Raw genomic sequence first — 21225 nt, forward strand, 5'->3', positions numbered from 1 at the left:
ACATGCATGCAACTAATCGGCCTGATTTTTTCTCCCCGGCCTGGTCCAACCTGATGCAGCCTACCAAACACGTGACAGGACGAGTCGGACTTTGGTCCAAGCACTAAAGGGAGACAACGAGGACCTGGCGGCAATCGGTTCAATGTTCAGAGAAACAAAAGCAGTAGCTAGGCTAAACTTCAGTACTGTCCTAGAGATTGTAATTAAGCTGCCCATACCCTTGCAAGTTGCAAATCATGGTGTAAATCTGGAGCAGAACGAATATATTTTCTAGCCGGGGAATGCCCCAGACTTTTTACAATTTATTGTGTCCAGCGACTCTGCTGAACACTCAGTTTAATGGATAAACTAGTGACCTATATACTGGTGATCCGGCGTCGGAGACACGATCTACCGCTGGCAGGCTATCACAGAGGTAAAATCCGCTTCCGCTGCCGAAACCCAGATCACCACTGAAACAGCAAGCTTGGTCCACTGGCTACTGCTCCAGGCACTTGGATTAGCTTACTCAATGGTTCAAAATATGGCTTACACATACGGAACAGAAGTGCAAACCGCCATAGAAATATACACCTGTATTAGTGGGAAGACTAGCAGAAAAGGTAGCATTACAAGCAGTCAATTGAACTGACCTACCACCATCCACATTCCTTGACTAGCCTACACCTATGCCGCCATCACAGCTCATCGCTCTAACAGTAAGTGTGACGTGAAATACAGAATGATACATACAAACATACATGGTAGATGTCAGTGGTGCTCATACCCTTCCTGCATATGCAATTGCCGTCCATTTGATATCTGGCCATGATTGATGTAGCTAGTCTAGGGTAGCTAGGTGCCTGTCAGTCATCAGAATCAGATGAGCTGGAGCTGCTGTGTGCCTTTCCCCTCCGACCTTGGATTGCAGGCTTCAGATGTTGCCGAGGGTCGCGGAAAGACATGGACGTCTGGGACGGTTGCCTGCCCCTCGTGGCCGGGGCTGCCGCTGCTTTGGCGGCGGCTGCCTCTTTCTTGTTAGCAGCGGCTAATTTGGCAGCCGCCTCTTTCACCTCCTTGCACACCCTGTCCAGTATCACCAGGAAATCACGCACGATGACGAACAGGCGTAAGCCCTCGTCCTTCCCAGTGCTGCCGTGGAAGTAATCCACGGTGGTGCGCACCAGCGAGCGAAGCTTCTTCTCCTCCTCCAGCAGGTGGGTCACCTGCACCTGGGACTGCTCTATGAACTGGACCAACTTGCGCTGGAACCCGCTCTCCTCCTCCAAGCTCTTCATGCTCGTGTTCAAGAACTCGTTCGCCTTCACCAGCCTGTGCCCGAGGCTCGCCACCATGATGGTCATCGCATCCGCGTCCAGGAGCGCTGCCTTGCGGACGTTCTGGAGGTCCTCCCCTAGGTTGGAAACCACGGCGAGGCCCAGCTGCTTGTAGTGTTCCGTGTCTTCGCCGACATCCTCGGTGAGATCATCCGTGCTGTTCACGCTGGAGATGCTGCTGTTCTGCTCCTTGGCGGCACGCACAGCGCGGACACCCTCCGAGCGGATGATCTCTTGGACGACGAAATGCAGGAGCGTCGTCTTGCCATCAACGCCCTTGACATCAGCCAACTTCAGAAGGGTGTCCAGTTTGAACGCCTGTGCTCCCCCTCGAAAGGTGCCATCATTCATCCGGTTGCCAGTTTTAAGTACAGCCTCCAATAGCTTCTTGAAGAGACGGCTGTGCCTAAGTTCTTGGCATGCTACCTGATTGACCAGTAAATCTTAATTAGTGCATTGATCAGTACAGTGAGGTATGTGCTAAAGCTTAACTTTTACCTCTAGGGTTTCAAATGACTGCTTCACACTTCCGGCTTCTTCCGGCAAACTGGCCATGAAAAGTAACACCTCCAAGCGCTGGAAAATGTATGGGATTTCAATGATGGTCTTCAAGAATTGCTCGGCCTGACCAAGCTGACTCATCTCTCCATTGTACAGCCGAAGCCGTAGTTCCTCGTCACTAGTTGGGATCCACCGTATCAATGTTTGTATCAAATCAGAGGGGAGTTCATGCCCTGCATGCAATTACCAAAGGGAACAAACAAGCGCAATTAGGCCCTCGCACAATTATTGGTCTAAGAATTCAAGAATTTATTGTAAATTGTAGTGCATAATTCAAATGAAAGATCTATCTAGTTTCAATCTCCTTGACATGGAGAACACTTCATGTATCAAAGAGGTGATCGAATTTATACAGGAGAACAAAAGACAAATTGGGTACTTCAACGTGCATGTGTAGGGAAACTTTGAGGTGAAAACGCAGTGTATCGGTTTTACCTTCTGTAACTGCAGTACGCACATCTGCAGCTGAAACACTGAGTGCTTTCAGTGATATTGCCAAATTCTGTGCCTTTTTAGGTTCTAGGATCCTAACAAATTGAGTTGCTTCCTTTGCTGGCTCCTTTTTGCCATCGCTACTTTTCTTGTCAACAGCGTTGCAACCAAAAAGAGTTTCAATCATCTCCTCATTAAACCTACAAATGATTAATACAATTGAAGAGTTAATTGCAATAGCAAGTTTGCAATTGAGTGAGGTATACAATTAATAACATCAGCAGCATAAGCCTAAACAATAACAAACAAGTATAACACAGCTCCAGGGACTGGCTGGCTTACTGGAAGGATCCGGCTTTAAGTTGATCCCACACCATGGCTTGATCTGGACTTGCAGCAACCTTATCCCAGAAGAAGGGCTTCAACTTTGTTTTCGAAGAGTCTGCAACAGGAGCTGCCGCTCCTGGCTTCTTAAGCGGCGGTGGTCCACCTTTTTTAGGACCACCCGGCAGTGCTGGTGGCGGGGGTCCACCTCCAGGTGGTCCACCTTTTTTAAGTGGTGGAGGTGGAGGTCCAGGTCCTGCTCCAGCTCCAGCTCTTGGACCAGGAGGTGGTGGTGGTCCGGGAGCAGGAGGCCCGGATGGCTTCGGAGGTGGTGGTGCTGCTGCTGCTCCTGGCGGCGGTGGTGGTGGTGGTGGTGCTGCTGCTGCTGCTGCTGCTCCTGGTGGTGGTGGTGGTGCAGGTGCACCAGGTGCAGGAGGAGGAGGTGGAGGAGCCTTCCCAGGAAGAGCAGGAGGAGGAGGCGGAGGTGGAAGAGCCTTTCCAGGAAGAGCTGGAGGAGGTGGTGGTGGTGGACCTGCAGGTGTAACTGCGTTACTAGTAGCAGAAGAAACTGCGGCCTTCTCGGCTAGGGTAGAGACCGCCGGACGTCCAGCGACGGTTGTTATCTCGTGCGAGCTCAGCCTGCTGTGCCGCTCCATTAGTTCTGCCTTCATTGACATCGCTCCTACTGACTTCAACTTATTAGCAGATGGTTGTACGGTATGCAACTTCATTGGTACCGCAAATTCCGACTGCGGGATCTCGGATGAACTTCGTGACAATGCCCCCAACCTACTGACATCGATTGGTGTAGCGCTGGACTTACGGGAAGAACCTGATGCACGCAAAGGAGTTGATACAAGTAAATATGTTGTGCAACATATTGGACGAAAACTGAATAAAAGTGAGCTGCACCACCTGTTAGGTCAGTCAAACCTAGGAGTGGTTTATCATCCCTCCCTAGATCATATGGTGATGCTGAATCATCTCCACGACAAGCACAAAAGTACACAATAAGAGCCACCAATGCTACGCAGCCCACTGCCAAACCCAAGACAACAGTGGATGAATCTGAGTCTTTGTCCTTGCTCTTCTTTTTTCCGTCTGACTTCTTTATGCTAGTGACCAGTGGACGAGACTCTTCTTCGGAAGACAAAGCGCTCCAGATTGCTTCTTTTGCAGGCGGTGAAAAAGTAAAATGTGATGCTGAAGTTCCGTCGAGTAGATATCTTATTTTCGATGCAAAAGGCTGTTTGAATTTATTCGAATTTGATAATAAGCTCCCTGCATCCTTCTCCTCCACCTGGCTATGCCCAGAGACGCCATGTGGCAAAATGGAATTATGCTTGCTTAAGGAGTCCTGGAAAGTATTGGTAACTTCATGCGACAAAGAAGTGATCATTCCTTCCTCGATCTTATAATTTGTTCTGTAGGAATTTCTGATGATGTTGAATAGAAGGGTGTAATAGGATTGATTTTTAACTTCTTGAAGGATTATCCTATCTAAATCACAGTTGAGCCATAAATGTTCCACCTGTGTAATGCAATGCGTGAGAAATAGTAGTTAGTCAAAATGCGGATATTGTACTTTAACTTCGAACATGAACCATACAGTGAACATTTAACGGTTCTAGAGATGGTGTATATGTCTCATCTATAAAGAAGAAAATATGGCTAACATATAAAGATTTGCAAGGATGCATCTGAAAATAGAGGACTTGACTTAGAACAACTTGAATAATTAACAATTACATAAGAAAATAATACTAGGGCGAACAGACGTGATGGTCAAAATGCTACTGATCAGTTGTTTTCATTTTCACTTGGTTTAACGGAGCAGTAAAATAAGAAAAAATAGCAACAGGATGAAAATATGGTCATAATGCTATTGATCAGTTGTTCGTCATTTTCACTTGGTTTCATGATCATAGATGAAGGGCATTGCTTGTACTATGGTAAGTAGTCACGTTCTGTGATAGAATCATAAATAAATATGAGTAAATCTTGGATGTAATTCTACATGCAATTCTCCTGGGACACAAATTCCACTCCATGTGAAGAAGTGCAAGACCAAATACCATAAATCCAAGGAAAAAGCAGTGGCATGTGTATCATGCGAGGAAATCAACACTAGTGTCTTTAGCACTTGCGGTATTAGTATTAGTATTGTCATCACCAATGCAATTATGAGTAATATATCGCAAATATGGCATACACATATATTACAAAAGTACAAGTACCGCATAAGTACACATACCAATGCAAGCAAAAATAATTCCAGTTCTTACCAATTCATCGCATATTCGGCTTGGAAGAGATTGACGGGGAGGTGCTGGTGGCCAAAATAAGTTCCTCCTGATGGCGGCGACGAGCTGCAACCCGTCGCAGTCTGTGGGCGTGAGGAGGAGGAGAGAGACGAGGCATGCGCTGAGGAGCCATTTCAATCTGCTCCTCGGCCACCACATCCTATATGGTCTTCTTGCTTAGTCGGCTTCTAATTCCTCGCCCAACCGGCCATTGCTCCCCAACGGGGATCGAGCCCCAGCTTCTCCCTTGATTCCCTTCTCCAAAGTGCTGGTCTTGGGACCAAAAAATTATTGAGGTGATTCGCACAAAATGTTGGCACAAATTTGGCAAGATAATACTCGCACTCGGGATTGCTTCTTGTTGATGATGGACCTGGATGCCTCTGCATACGGATTAAGCCACAGATATGTCAGCAAGAAGCGGGGAAATCAAAAAAAAAAATCAGTCGGATTTGCGGTTCTTGGATCCGGCTGGAAAGGAACTGGATGTATGGGGAAGAAAGACCTCCGATTGTTGGAATTTCGGTAGAGGGGAATTCGCCACCACCAATCCACGAGCCTGGGCATGATACGGCTGCCGGGAAACGAAAAAAAGTGGAAAGGGGAGTAGCCTCCCGTCCCTTGTTGCTTCATAGCTTGCTATTTTTGGGGAAAGCTTTTCTGTGAGGGGGGAGGAAGAAGAGGCTCCCCTTGAACTTGAGGCTCCCTCTGATTAACGTGCGTTTCGTTCTGGAATCTAGAAACCACCTGAATCACGGGGTATACACTCTATAATAATAAATACAGTACATACATACATACATGGACATGCTGCTTCAATAGAAAATTCGGAAAAAATAGCAAATAAAATAAAACATTTAAAATTTCTGTACAATAAACATGAACGTATGTTCTGGTTTCAAAAAAAAAACATGAACGTATGTTCTAATAGAATGCCAAAAAATCTTCTAAAACTGATACATGTAGTAGTCTGTGCAAAAAAGATAAGTCTGGATGTTGCAAACAATAAATTCAAATGCTCCAAATTATAGAATGATAGAGAGATATGCATAATATGTTAGATGTTGTATTGAGCCTCTCGGACAAGTATATTTAGAGTAAATCTTGGAGGCTAGAAAGGCTCTTTTAAAGATAAGGTAGGTTTAGATTACAATCCTAAAGTACCAAATATACATATACTAAATATATCTCTAACACTTCCCGTAGTTGTAGCGGTAGTGACGTGAACAATAAAAGTGTCGCATACGGTCAGACTGGAGAAACCGAAGGTAGGAACCAGCAGGCTGACACTCCCCCGCAGTCGTAGCGGGAGCGTCGTATACGATGTCGCACCGCGGATGCTTGGACTGTAGAGGAAGCCGAGGTGCTCAAACGAGGTGATAGCCCTTTGTGTCGATGTCGAGGGGGGCGAGCCGAGGAAGCATCGGGGACGAAGTCACATGCCGGTGTTGCCAGTATCGGGTGTGCGAGGGCAGGGACCATCAAGGACCATGCGCCAGTGTCAGGAGGACCAACAGAGGAGGCCTCCAGAGCGGTGGCGAGACGCAGAGCGGCAAAGAGGGAGAGGTGCTGATGCAGTCCGCAGTTGTCGGAGTAGACAAAGTAGTCGAGGACGAGACGATGATGCTGACGACGAGGTTGTGGTGGACGGAGACGTAGAAGGTGACAAAAACCAATGGCAGCCTGGTGTGGCCATGCTAGGCGCCTAGATTGTAGAGGTAGTCGGCATGACCTGCGACGACCAGAAGTGATCATGCATGTTACATGTGGAGGCGCGGCGGCTGAACTCGAAGTAGGTGAGGAAGAACCCGACTGCGTGATGAAGACCTTGCACAGATGTGGCGATGGGCGCCAAGGAAGGCGGCGGTAGCCTGGGACGTCGGTGCACGGGGATGGCAAAGTAGACTACGTGTGCCGTTGCCTATTCGACAATACCCGAGAGGAGGTATCCTCACGAAGGGGGGAATAAGTTGGGGCCATAGGGCAGAAAGCAACCGGGACGGTGGTACGCGATTTACCCAGCTTCAGATCACGCTGCACTGTTGCTTGTCTGAAATTATCTGGGCGTACAATGAGTTGTGGTTGTGCCTCTAGAACTCCCGGGATCCGGCTTATATAGGCGCTTGGTTCCTAGGGTTTCTAGGGAGAGTCATACCCGGATACAACTCAGCCGCCCGATGGCCATATGCCCCCACCACCATATGTGGACCACCCGAGCTTACTGGATTCAGGACCATGTTGATGTCATATCTATGAAGTATACCCACAACACCCGCCATGTCGCGGCTGAGCGCCCGCGCGAACGGCGTTATCGATTTTCGCCGCGTCCAGATTTATTCCCGGAAAAACATCCAAACTGGACGTTCCTTCCAACCTGTTCCGGAGGTTTTTTCGAAATGGGAGCAAAGCCTCAGCCTCTGCATCGAAACGATGCACACGGCTTTTTTACTTATTAATGGCAACGCGAGTATCAAATATCAAGGTTTACAACTCACGGATCACAAAGGGTTGATACAAAGATCAACCAACGAAATAAGAAAAACATGGCTCGCTTATGCATCTCCTGGAGACGTTTAGTATGAAGCCAACCACCCTGGCTGAAGATAGCCCGTACAACCGCCATCAGCTGATTGCATCCAGTATCCAAAGGTTCCCGCTGCTCCGTGGGAAGAAGGTAGGTGTCGAGGGTGCTCCTCGGCAATGCCCTCCAATAGGGGCTTAGGGTTGATGGAATCCTGCAAGCTGACACGAGACATCGGTTCGCAGACAAGCGGGGAGAGCGATTTACCCAGGTTCGGGGCCCTCGATGAGGTAAAACCCTTACGTCCTGCCTGTCTGTTCTTGATTATGATGATAATGGGTTACAATGGGGTGCCGAATAGTTCGGCTGTGATCTCGTCGAGATGGCTAAATACTAGGGTAACCCAGCTCTAAACTTCTGTTGGCTAAGATCGCTAAGATTGATCGTGTCCCTCGACAGCCCCTCTCCTGGCCTTTATATAGGAGGCCAGGTCTCAAGAGGTCTAATCGAGTACGACTAGGTTTACAGTAGATCTATCTCCAGACTTTTCTTGTTCGGCTCCTTTCGTGTCTTGTACTTCAAGGAATCCTCCGCCGCACCGTCCTAGCGGCCCACCTCGCCATTGAGTGCCTTCATGGGCCTCCAACTAGGAAATATAGGATAGGGCAACACTGGTTAGCCGAAGGGTAATACCCACGTCAGTAGCCCCCGAGTGTCTAGCCGAAGGTAGTTCGGGTAGAGACTAAAGCATGCCTCCACCCAATGCTCTTCTCCTCGATTGTTCTTGTTCTTCTTGAATATGCATCATCTTCTTCTGTCGGGTGCGCGTCAGCGCTCCCGATGGGAGTAGCCCCCGAGTCTAGGTACGGATGCTTGTAATCCGTGCGTAGACTCAAGTTGTACTACTCGAACATTTTTTTTTCTGCCGAAGTTTTTCCGCAAGTCTTCGTAGATCATCCGATATATTTTTCTCATGCAAGGAATAATGAGTAATGTGCCCAACTTTTGCTGGTTAACTGCCGATGGCAAAACAACGTTACCCTACACAGAATCAAGTCCCCGGGCATGATCCTGGAGTGCGAAAAAAGTTCTGTCGGGTGCGCGTCCAGCACTCCCGATGGGAGTAGCCCCCGAGTCTGGGCACGGGTGCTTGCAACCGGGTGCAGACTCGAGTCGAACAATTTTCTCTTCTTGTAAGGCCTTCTTTTCACTTTCTTCGAATCCTCATTTTGTCGGGTGCACGTTCAGCGCTCCCGATGGGAGTAGCCCCCGAGCCTAAGTGCAGATGCTTTGCAATCTGTGCATAGGCTCAAATTCGCCATCCGATACTTTTTTCATTCCTTCGACTGTTGTTGACAGGGCCCATGATGTCATTGATGACGCGCCGCTGCCGTGGCTCGATTGACAAGACTTGACCTAACGGGCCCACTGATGCGTGCAATTAACACACGTCCATTGGGAACCCCAAGAGGAAGGTGTGATGCAGACAATAGCAAGTTTTCCCTCAGAAAGAAACCAAGGTTTATCGAACCAGGAGGAGCCAAGAAGCACGTTGAAGGTTGATGGCGGCGAAGTGTAGTGCGGCGCAACACCAGGGATTTCGGCGCCAACGTGGAACCTGCACAACACAACCAAAGTACTTTGCCCAACGTAACAGTGAGGTTGTCAATCTCACCGGCTTGCTGTGAACAAAGGATTAAACGTATTGTGTGGAAGATGATGATTGTTTGCGAAGAACAGTAAAGAATATTTCCTTACTAGGATTTCTGAAACCAAAAACAGCAGAAAACAACAACTGGCTCTTCGGCATCTCGTCAATAGGTTAGTGCCGGAAAATGCATAATAATGACATATAATGTGTATAAAACATGTGAGTATCATCAATAAAGTAGCATGGAACATAAGAAATTATAGATACGTTTGAGACGTATCAAGCATCCCCAAGCTTAGTTCCTACTCGCCCTCGAGTAGGTAAACAATAACAAAGATAATTTCTGAAGTGACATGCTATCATAATCTTGATCAATACTATTGTAAAGCACATGAGATGAATGCAGCGATTCGAAGCAATGATGAAGATAATGAGTAAACAAATGAATCATATAGCAAAGACTTTTCATGAATAGTACTTTCAAGACAAGCATCAATAAGACTTACATAACAGTTAACTCATAAGCAATAAGTTCTTAGTAGAAAGCTTTGAAACAACACAAAGGAAGATGTAAGTTTCAGCGGTTGCTTTCAACTTCAACATATTTATCTCATGGATAATTGTCAACATAAAGTAATATAATAAGTGCAATAGGTAAACATGTAAGAATCAATGCACACAGTTTACACAAGTGTTTGCTTCTAAGATAGAAAGAATAGGTAAACTGACTCAACAATAAAGTAGAAGAATGGTCCTTCGCAGAGGGAAGCATGGATTACTATTTTTGTGCTAGAGCTTTTTATTTTGAAAACAAGAAACAATTTTGTCAACGGTAGTAATAAAGCATATGTGTTATGTATAAGATATCTTATAAGTTGCAAGCCTCATGCATAGTATACCAATAGTGCCCGCACCTTGTCCTAATTAGCTTGGATTAACAAAGATTATCATTGCATGACATATGTTTCAACCAAGTATCACAAAGGGGTACCTCTATGCCGCCTGTACAAGGGTCTAAGGAGAAGGTTCGCATTGGATTTCTCGCTTTTGATCATTCTCAACTTAGACACCCATACCGGGACAACATAGACAACAGATAATGGACTCCTCTTTTAATGCTTAAGCATTCAACAACAGATAATATTCTCAGAGATTGAGGTTTTATGTCCAAACTGAAACTTCCACCATGATTCATGGCTTTAGTTAGCGGCCCAATGTTCATCTCTAACAATATGCATACTCAAACCATTTGATCATGAAAATCGCCCTTACTTCAGACAAGACGAACATGCATAGCAACTCACATGATATTCAACAAAGGTAAAAGTTGATGGCGTCCCCAGAAACATGGTTATCGCTCAACAAGCAACTTATTAAGAAATAAGACACATAAGTACATATTCTTCACCACAATAGTTTTTAAGGCTGTTTTTCCCATGAGCTATGTATTGTAAAGGCAAAGAATGGAATTTTAAAGGTAGCACTCAAGTAATGTACTTTGGAATGGCGGGGAAATACCATGTGGTAGGTAGGTATGGTGGACACAAATGGCATATGTGTTGGCTCAAGGTTTTGGATGCACGAGAAGAATCCCTCTCAATACAAGGCTAGGCTAGCAAGGTTGTTTGAAGCAAACTCAAGTATGAAATGGTGCAGCAAGACTCACATATAAACATATTGTAAGCATTATAAGACTTTACATCGTCTCCTTGTTGTTCAAACACCTCAACCAGAAAATATCTAGACTTAGAGAAACTAATCATGCAAACCAGATTTTAACAAGCTCTATGTAATTCTTCATTAATGGGTACAAGGTACATGATGCAAGAGCTTAAACATGATCTATATGAGCACAACAATTGCCAAGTATCAAATTATTCAAGACATTATACCATTTACCACATGCGGCATTTTCCGTTTCCAACCATATATCAATGAATGAAATAGTTCAACCTTCGCAATGAACATTAAAGATAAAGCTAAGAACACATGTGTTCATACGAAACAGCGGAGTGTGTCTCTCTCCCAAACAAAGAATGCTAGGATCCGACTTTATTCAAACAAAAACAAAAACAAAAACAAACAGACGCTCCAAGCAAAGCACATAAGATGTGACTGAATAAAAATATAGTTTCACTAGAGGAACCTGATAATGTTGTCGATGAAGAAGGGGATGCCTTGGGCATCCCCAAGCTTAGATGCTTGAGTCTTCTTGAAATATGCAGGGATGAACCACGGGGGCATCCCCAAGCTTTGACTTTTCACTCTTCTTGATCATATTGTATCATCCTCCTATCTTGACCCTTGAAAACTTCCTCCACACCAAACTCGAAACAAACTCATTAGAGGGTTAATGCATAATTGAAAATTCATACATTCAGAGGTGACATAATCATTCTTAACACTTCTGGACATTGCACAAAGCTACTGAAAGTTAATGGAACAAAGAAATCCATCAAACATAGCAAAACAGGCAATGCGAAATAAAAGGCAGAATCTGTCAAAACAGAACAGTCCGTAAAGGCGAATTTTACAGAGGCACTTAACTTGCTCAGATGAAAATGCTCAAATTGAATGAAAGTTGCGTACATATCTGAGGATCACGCACGTAAATTTGCAGATTTTTCTGAGTTACCTATAGAGAATTCTGCCCAGATTCGTGACAGCAAGAAATCTGTTTCTGCGCAGTAATCCAAATCTAGTATTGACTTTACTATCAAAGACTTTACTTGGCACAAAAATGCAATAAAATAAAGATAAGGAGAGGTTGCTACAGTAGTAACAACTTCCAAGACTCAAATATAAAACAAAGTACTGTAGAAAAATCATGGGTTGTCTCCCATAAGCGCTTTTCTTTAACGCCTTTCAGCTAGGCGCAGAAAGTATGAATCAAGTATTATCAAGAGATGAAGCATCGACATTCTTACCAAGGGTGTTGCGCTTATCCTTCTTAATCTTATTCTTACTCTTTGGTCTAGGAAATACTTGCCCACATCCAGGTGTAGAGGTAAAATTTAGAGTGCCTTTTCCCACATCTATGGTTGCTCCCAAGAGTTTCAGCAGGGATCTTCCGAGTGTGATTTGTCCTGTCCCTACACATTCAATAACGAGGTAATCAGTGGATACCGTTCTTCCAAGAAAAGTTGTGAACACACCTTCAGCTATCCCCTCGGGAATTATGACAGAATTATCAGTGAGGGTTATTCCTTCTCCACCTTCAGTAAGTTCCCAAAGTGTCAAAGATTCATAGATACTTTTAGGCATAAGGCAAAACTCAGACATAATATCACAACGGGCATAAAAAAATTCACCACAAATAGTAACTTTAATAGTAGGGATCCACATTGATGGCTTAAAGTTTACTGAAACATAATCATAATATTCACGAATCTGGTTGTAACCTTCTTTTAAACAAGATATATTTGTTTCCAGAGTATTTAGTCTATCATAGATACTAGCAAGAGATGAATCGAAATTACTAGTTGAGCTAGATGATGTAACCAATTTCTTTATGGCATTAAAAGCTTGATCCCCATTGCAATGAAGGAAATCTCCTCCCACTAAAGCATCCAAAGCATATCTATAGCGAACAATAAGCCCAAAATAAAAATTACTAAGAAGCAAACTTAGAGTCATTCTCAGTTCAGTTTTACCATAAAAATCCAAAATTCTAGACCAAGCTTCTTCAAAACTCTCCTCACTCCCTTGTTTAAAAGTAAAGATCAATTCCTCGGGTGACGGAGTAACAAGTGCAGGACTAGACATGATAACAAAATAAAGTAAATGCAAGTAACTAATTTTTTTGTGTTTTTGATATAGAGAACAAGACAGTAAATAAAGTAAAGCTAGCAACTAATTTTTTTGTGTTTTGTTTTAGTGCAGCAAACAAAGTAGTAAATAAAATAAAGCAAGACAAAAACAAAGTAAAGAGATTGGAAGTGGAGACTCCCCTTGCAGCGTGTCTTGATCTCCCTGGCAACGGCGCCAGAAAAAGAGCTTGATGCGTGCAATTAACACACGTCCATTGGGAACCCCAAGAGGAAGGTGTGATGCAGACAGTAGCAAGTTTTCCCTCAGAAAGAAACCAAGGTTTATCGAACCAGGAGGAGCCAAGAAGCACGTTGAAGGTTGATGGCGGCGAAGTGTAGTGCGGCGCAACACCAGGGATTCCGGCGCCAACGTGGAACCTGCACAACACAACCAAAGTACTTTGCCCCAACATAACAGTGAGGTTGTCAATCTCACCGGCTTGCTGTGAACAAAGGATTACAAGTATTGTGTGGAAGATGATGATTGTTTGCGAAGAACAGTAAAGAATAATTGAAGTAGATTGTATTTCAGATGTAAAGAATAGGACCGGGGTCCACAGTTCACTAGTGGTGTCTCTCCCATAAGATAAATAGCATGTTGGGTGAACAAATTACAGTTGGACAATTGACAAATAAAGAATGCATAACAATGCACATACATATATCATGATGAGTACTATGAGATTTAATCAGGGCATTACAACAAAGTACATAGACCGCTATCCAGCATGCATCTATGCCTAAAAAGTCCACTTTCAGGTTATCATCCGAACCCCTTCCGGTATTAAGTTGCAAGCAACATACAATTGCATTAAGTATGGTGCGTAATGTAATCAACACGAATATCCTTAGACAAAGCATCGATGTTTTATCCCTAGTGGCAACAGCACATCCACAACCTTAGAACTTTCTGTCACGTCCTGCATTTAATGGAGGCATGAACCCACTATCGAGCATAAATACTCCCTCTTGGAGTCACAAGTATCAACTTGGCCAGAGCCTCTACTAGCAACGGAGAGCATGCAAGAACATAAACAACTCATATATGATAGATTGATAATCAACTTGACATAGTATTCAATATCCATCGGATCCCAACAAACACAACATGTAGGATTACAAATAGACGATCTTGATCATGATAGGCAGCTCACAAGATCGAACATGATAGCACAATGAGGAGAAGACGATCATCTAGCTACTGCTATGGACCCATAGTCCAGGGGTGAACTACTCACACATCGATCCGGAGGCGATCATGGCGATGAAGAGACCTCCGGGAGATGATTCCCCTCTCCGGCAGGGTGCCGGAGGCGATCTCCTGAATCCCCCGAGATGGGATTGGCGGCGGCTGCGTCTCTGGAAGGTTTTCCGTATCGTGGCTCTCGGTACTGGGGGTTTCGCGACAAAGACTATATGTAGGCGGAAGGGTAGGTCAGGGGGCCACACGAGGGACCCACACAACAGGCCGGCGCGGCCAAGGCTTGGGCCGCGCCGCCCTAGTGTGGCGTCGCCTCGTGGCCCCACTTCTTATCCTCTTTGGTCTTCTGGAAGCTTCGTGTGAAAATAGGACCCTGGGCGTTGATTTCGTCCAATTCCGAGAATATTTCCTTACTAGGATTTCTGAAACCAAAAACAGCAGAAAACAGCAACTGGCTCTTCGGCATCTCGTCAATAGGTTAGTGCCGAAAAATGCATAATAATGACATATAATGTGTATAAAACATGTGAGTATCATCAATAAAGTAGCATGGAACATAGGAAATTATAGATACGTTTGAGACGTATCACCCACCCTAGTTCTGCGCGGGCAGGTTTTAGGATTTGACCAGTGCACGCGCAGTGACCGAGGCATCTCCTCGATTTTTGCGCGACGTGGGAATAATGGGCCGCCGGTTCCTTTCCCGTTTCAAGCGCCACTTGTACAGCCAGATCCGCTCCACCTCCCACGACGTCTGTGGAGTTATGGCCACGATCCCACGCTAATTCTTCATGGCATAAATAGAGGACTTCCTCGTTTTTACTTTTTTACGCCTCCCACTGCTCATCTTCTTCGCCCGTCCTTTCCTACTTCCTTTGTTCTTCCCTCAAAAGCTTCAGATGCCATGGGCAAGAAGAAGGGTGCCAGCACCTCGGACGCGGCCAAAGTTAGCCGTGATTGGAGTGCCTCCGCCATTTCCAACCGCGACATCAACAAACTGCGCGCCCTCGGCTTCATCTCCGTATCTGAGGATGACATTCGTCTTCCAGGTGCGGTTTCTCGCCCAAAGCCCCCGAAGGGTTTCACTGTCATGTTCGTCGCCTTTTTGTTCCGTGGTCTTTCTCTTTCGGCCCACGAGTTCCTTCGCTCTCTTCTTTTCTTTTACGGGATCCAGCTCTGGCAGCTGACCCCAAACTCCATCCTCCATCTTTCTATCTTCATCACTGTTTGTGAGGCCTTCCTCGGCATTGACCCTCACTGGGGTCTTTGGAGGAAGATCTTCTACGTGAAGCGCCACAATGACAGCAATGGCCCCCCCGTCGTCGGTGGCGTTTGCTTTATTGTTAGGAAGGAGGTCGATTACTTCGACTATCCAATGAAGGAGTCCGTCCAGGGCTGGCGCAGCAAGTGGTTTTACCTGCGTGATCCCATAGAGCCTGGGCGACGCTAAAACCTTCCCCCTTTTGAAGATGTCTTGATAGCTAAGCCGAAGAAGTCCTGGCGAAACACCCTTTATCCCGAAGAGAAGGTGGTAGCCGACAGGCTTTTCGACCAAGTCGTCGTTTTGAAGAATACGGGGGGCTTGACGATGTGCGGCACTGAAGTAGTCTCAGTGTTCCTGCAACGTCGAGTACAGCCACTAATGTCTCGTCCCCACCAATTATGGCTTTACACTGGCAAAAGTGACAAGTCCAGGGTTATCTCTGCCGACCTTTCGGCTGAAGAGCTCCGAGACGAAGTCCGTCGTCTGACATGCCTCAGCATGAAAGATAACATTATCTTGACATCGGCTCGTCCTCCTTATGATCTTCACCATCTTCCAACTGAGGTAATTTTTCACCGTTGTTTTCTTTTTGTTGTTGCTTCTATCTTTTACTGCGCTTTATAGACCCTTCTTCTCTCGACAGGCCCCCTCCGTTACTCAATGCTACCCTCCTCCACCCGAAAGTGGCGTGGAACCGGAGGATGATGATGACGACTCGGAGGAGACCGAGGACGCCCAGCATGCCCTTGAGGACAGCGATGTCCAAGAGGAAGAAGCTGCCGAGGATGATGCCTTCATCAGGAGCAGGCGTCGCAAGCAGATACACGACGATCTCATTACAACGGCTGAATCAAGTCCTAGCGGAGGAGATAATGATGCCGATGAAACTGCTTCGCCTCCTCCTACTAAGAAGAGTTCAACAAGTTTCTTCGCAGGCGAAGATGATCTGGACCTGTGAGCATCTATACTCTTTTCCTGATTTATTTCCTATCATTTTGTACGCTAACAGTGCACTGCACTTAAGCAGCTCTGATGATGATGATGAAATTCCTCTTGCGAAGAGGGCCAAATTAGCCTCTGGGAGAGCGGCATCGGCTAAGGAATCGAACCCCTCTCCCGCCAAGTCGACGCCTCCGTCGCGAACGGGTGTAGAGAAGATTCCAGTGTCGAAAGTTATTCCTCCTGGCGATGCTCCCACTCCGTCGGCTGGTCGTGATCATGTAAGTATTTATTTTGCCTTGTTTTTACCGAATTTTCCTCATGTCGACTGAATCTCCCTGATTTTCCTTGCGGCAGCCAGTTTATGCTATAGTCGATGCTGTGATTGATTTCGCCGAACAGTTTACCCGACTGGAGGCTGAAACCGTCCAGCTTCGGAAGACTGTCAAATCTTCGGCTGATCAGGTGCTGGAGGCCAACAGGCTCACCACCGATGCCAAGAAGGAAAATGCCTCGCTGAAGGAGGAGCTGACGAAGCTGAAGAAGCAGATGAAGGATGAGCAAGATGCCAGGCGTGCGACAGCGGCTGCAGTCGATAAAAAGGAAGGTGTTCTCCGTGAATCCGTCAAAGATTTATTGGGTAAGGTTCATGACACATAATTTTCATTTCTGATACATCCTCTTTGGCTGCTGATCTTTCCTTTCTTTCAGAGGCCGCCGATATAACCGTCACTCGACGCCATCAGCTTCGGGAGGACTCCACATCTGATGCCTTGTCGCTTGCTGCTGAGTCAAATGTCCAAGTCCTCGGGCTTCTGCGAAAGACTAGAGGTGCACTGTCAAGGCTGTACTCAATGATCTTCCCGAAGCTGAAGCAGGACAAGACCCTTGGCGAGATGGCGGATGCTTTCCTTGTTGACTCTCCCGAGCCAGTGGAGGTATTGAAACGCCGTTCTCTCTTGTTTGGGGCGGTTCTTACTTTTCAGCTTCTAATGGGCCACGGGATGGGATCTAGTTTGGACGATTTGTCTAAGGCCTTGCCCGTGGATGACAACAACCACGTAATCGACCTTGAACCCTTTAAAATATCGGCAGTGACTTGCGCCAACCGACTCCTGAAGTTGGTAGATGAAGCACAGGCTAACAGAACTTCCGAAGCTGCTCCTGAGTCATCATTAGTGCCTCCCCGAACTTTTGCTTTAAAGATTTGTAATCGGGATTACTTGCACATTAATTTAGACCCGTTTTACTTCGGCTCTGTTGCCAATTCAAACGCTCTTTTGAATGTAATATATACGCCTAGCGCTCCCGATGGGAGTTTTTTTTATGTTAATGCTGGCCTGAACTGGGGATTGTACTGTAGATTCCTTCATCTTCTTCCCGTGCCGAACTTTTCCCAAACCCTTCGAGTAATGATGAATCAGACCTTGTTCGCCGCTTACGTGACCAAGTGTCTTGTCTAAATAAAGACATCACTTCACTTCGCGCGATGGCTGCCTTGGTTAAGAAAAAGGGAGAGATAGCGACCGCTATCGAACAGTACGCTCTCGATGGTCTTCATGTTGCTACCGAAAGTTTGGGCTGTAAGTGTCAGCCTATCTTCTGATTTCTGACATATCTTGAATGTTCTTTTAACTGACACTCGTTCCTTTTCCAGTCGTAGCTTCAGATGCAACTGAGGAGAACAAGAAGATCCATGAAGAGGTCGAGGCGATGACTGACGTTGCGCACCCGAAGCACGATTTATGGCTGCATCGTCCGAAGGCTGTTATCATGGCGAAGTTTAAGTACCGGGTGGGGAAGGTGCACTATTATTTTGATAAGTTCCACGCTCATCTCATGATGGTTTGGAACACCTTGTTCCCTCTGGACCAAGCTCCCGAAACTTTATCTGCCTTGTTCACCCGATTTAAGTCTCCCGAAAGGATTCGACAGTTGGTGCGGAAAGAGCTTCTGGCTGGTGCTGAGCTTGCCTTTGCTTCGATATTGGCGTGCCATCCGTCTTTAGACTTGAAAGCCATGGCAAATACTGAGAGGGATTTAGGCCAATATTTTGATGTTGCCAGGGGTCCTGCTTACACCATTGTTTCTCAGATGGAGTCATGCCTGGAGAAGGATCTGAAGGCCCACTGGGACCGGGGAGCCCGATCATGAATGTAATAGCCTTATACCTGCATAGGATTGTTTTGCATAAATTTACTGCGTACGTTGCATGCTATGTTTAGTTTGATTGATATTGTCGAGGGCGGCTGAGTGATCAGTTCAACATGCTCTCTCGACGACTTCGTTGAATTTATGCAATGTTATTGCGAAGCCTGTATGTTTATTTTGTAAGAGCGAGACCCGTCGACTTAATCGAGGGAATTAGACGCTTGGCTTCGTCACGTGGTGCACCGGTTTGAGCCTTATTTGGTGATAATGTAACCATCGACTGCAGCACTCATGTATTTTCTCGAGGCTTGGATTGGTTGTTTTTGTGCATCGTTAATCTTAGCTCTCGTTGAGAGTATTTAATTAACGACACCGTGTAAACGTATTTCTTAGGCCAGCGCTCCCGATGGGAGTAAGAGCCAATGGCAGGGCCTCATACGGTACGTTCGAGTGATAAGGCCTGAGGCAAGAAAAAAGGTAGAGAACCTGATTAAAACTTTTATTCATAGTGCAAAAGCAACCTTAAGGGCTGTCGAGTAATTTAAAAACAATCGTATCCTATGTATAGAACCGTTGCAAATGCGCGATGTTCCATGGATTCTCAACGTCTTTTCCTGAAGCTGGGTTTTTGAGCCGATAGGCTCCTCCTGGTATCACTTCGGTGATGATATACGGTCCTTCCCATGGGGATTCGAGTTTCAAGGGTCTCTCTTCCTTCAGCCGAAGCACCATATCCCCGACATTAAAGCTTCGACTTCGTATTCGTCGGCTGTGATAGTTTCTCAGCGCCTGCTGGTAGACCGTCGTTCTTGCCAAGGCAATGTCTCGTGCTTCGTCAAGGAGGTCCACAACGTCCTGTAGCACGATGTTGGAAGAAGATTCCGTGTATGCTGTCACCCGAGGTGCTTCAAACCGGACGTCAGCTGGTAGGACTGCTTCGGCTCCATGCACCAAGAAGAATGGGGTGTACTGAGTCGACCTGTTAGGTGTAGTACGCAAACTCCACAGTACGGATGGTAACTCTTCGACCCAGGCTCCAGCTGCACCTGTAAGGCGTTTCTTGAGGCCATCTCCTATGAGACCGTTGATCCTTTCTACTTGGCCGTTGGTCTGTGGGTGGGCCACCGATGCAAACTTTAGTTTGATTCCCCCGTCATCGCAAAATTTTCGAAACTCTTTGGAGTCAAAGTTGGTTCCGTTGTCTGTGACGATGCTGTGAGGCATACCAAATCGACATGTTATTCCCCTGAAAAACTGGACTGTTGTTTTTGCTTTCTGGTTTCGCACTGGTACTGCCTCGATCCACTTTGTGAATTTGTCGACTGCGACCAATAGATACGTGTGTCCTCCAGGCGATGATCTTGGCAGCGGTCCAACTTGGTCGAGTCCCCATTGAGCGAATGGCCACGCCAGAGGTATCGTCATCAGGTCTGTGGCAGGAGCGTGTGGTTTTGGGGAAATCGTTGGCAGGGGTCGCACTTCATGACCAGATCTCGGGCATCCGATGCCGCTGTTGGCCAGTAAAATCCTTCTCTGAAGGCCTTCGCCACGAGGGCCCTGCTTCCTGCGTGATGCCCGCAAGTTCCTTCGTGTATCTCGCGCAACAGTGCTCTTCCATCGTCAATGGCAATGCATCTTTGGAAAATACCGGAAATGCTGCGCTTGTAAAGTTCACCGTTCACTATGGTGAAGGCTTTCGATCGTCTGACGACTCGTCTCGCTTCTACCGGATCCTCTGGTAACTCCTGCTTCGTTAGATACGCTAGGAACGGCTTGGTCCATAGTGGCTCGAGGAGGAGGACTTGTTCGGCAGGAGGAGTTGGAGATTCTTCGGCGGCTTGCTGCGAGCTTGCCTCTAATTCATCAGCCGACGGTCCTGTAGGTGCCGACGCCTTTTCTTTTATTGATCGCTGAGTGATCACTTCGTAAAACACTCCGTCTGCTGGAATAGGGGAGCACATGGACCCGATGTTTGCCAAAGTGTCGGCTTCCTCGTTGCTGGCTCTACCAATATGCTTGAGCTCACATCCTTCGAATTTAGCTTCCATATTTTGATACAGCTGTCGACAGGCGATCATGTTGTCGCTGACCGCGTCGCATAAGTTCATCGACTGCTGCACCACTAAGTTTGAGTCTCCATATATTTCCAGACGAGTTGCCCCGCATGCCTTTGCCATTTTCATTCCGTACAGCAGCGCTTCGTATTCTGCTTCATTGTTCGTCGGCAGTGAGAAATTCATACGCAGTATGTACTTCATCTTATCTCCCTGCGGTGATATCAACACCACTCCTGCTCCTGCACTTGTGCTTCGTTTTGACCCGTCAAAGTACATTATCCATGACCCCGACATGTCGGGTGCTGCTGGTGTCTGTGATTGGATCCAGTCCGCCACGAAATCTGGGAGGATTTGGGATTTTATTGCTGTTCGATTGACGTAGGTTATGTCGTGTGGTGCTATCTCGATAGCCCATTGGGACACTCGACCTGTGGCCTCTGGATTGGTCATTATGTTCTTCAGTGGTGCTTCGCTCACGACGATAATCGGGTGTTCTGTGAAGTAGTGCCGTAACTTACGAGCTGACCTCCACACTGCGTATGCCAGCTTCTGATGATGGGGGTACCTCTGTCTTGCGGGTGTGAGCACTTCACTGAGGTAGTAAACGGGCCTCTGAATGCCATGAACTCTCCCTGTTTCTTCTCGCTCGACGACCAAGACGCTGCTAAAGACTTGGGCTGTCGCAGCTATATACAT

At 46.4% G+C, this 21225-nt stretch overlaps 1 protein-coding gene across 1 annotated transcript; it reads right to left on the reverse strand.

Moving 5' to 3' along the window:
- Nucleotides 1-560: 560 nt before the first annotated feature.
- Nucleotides 561-5666, reverse strand: LOC127331057 (formin-like protein 18). The gene is made up of 7 exons (XM_051357138.1): nucleotides 5442-5666; nucleotides 4919-5319; nucleotides 3549-4164; nucleotides 2652-3465; nucleotides 2313-2509; nucleotides 1815-2050; nucleotides 561-1742 (listed from the first exon to the last, which is right to left on the reverse strand). Exons 2-7 carry the CDS (start codon nucleotides 5093-5095, stop codon nucleotides 846-848), a joined length of 2937 nt encoding a protein of 978 aa, XP_051213098.1. The 5' UTR covers nucleotides 5096-5319; nucleotides 5442-5666; the 3' UTR covers nucleotides 561-845.
- Nucleotides 5667-21225: the final 15559 nt, after the last annotated feature.

Source organism: Lolium perenne, chromosome 2 (genome assembly GCF_019359855.2).
Source record: "Lolium perenne isolate Kyuss_39 chromosome 2, Kyuss_2.0, whole genome shotgun sequence".
Lineage (NCBI taxonomy): Eukaryota > Viridiplantae > Streptophyta > Magnoliopsida > Poales > Poaceae > Lolium > Lolium perenne.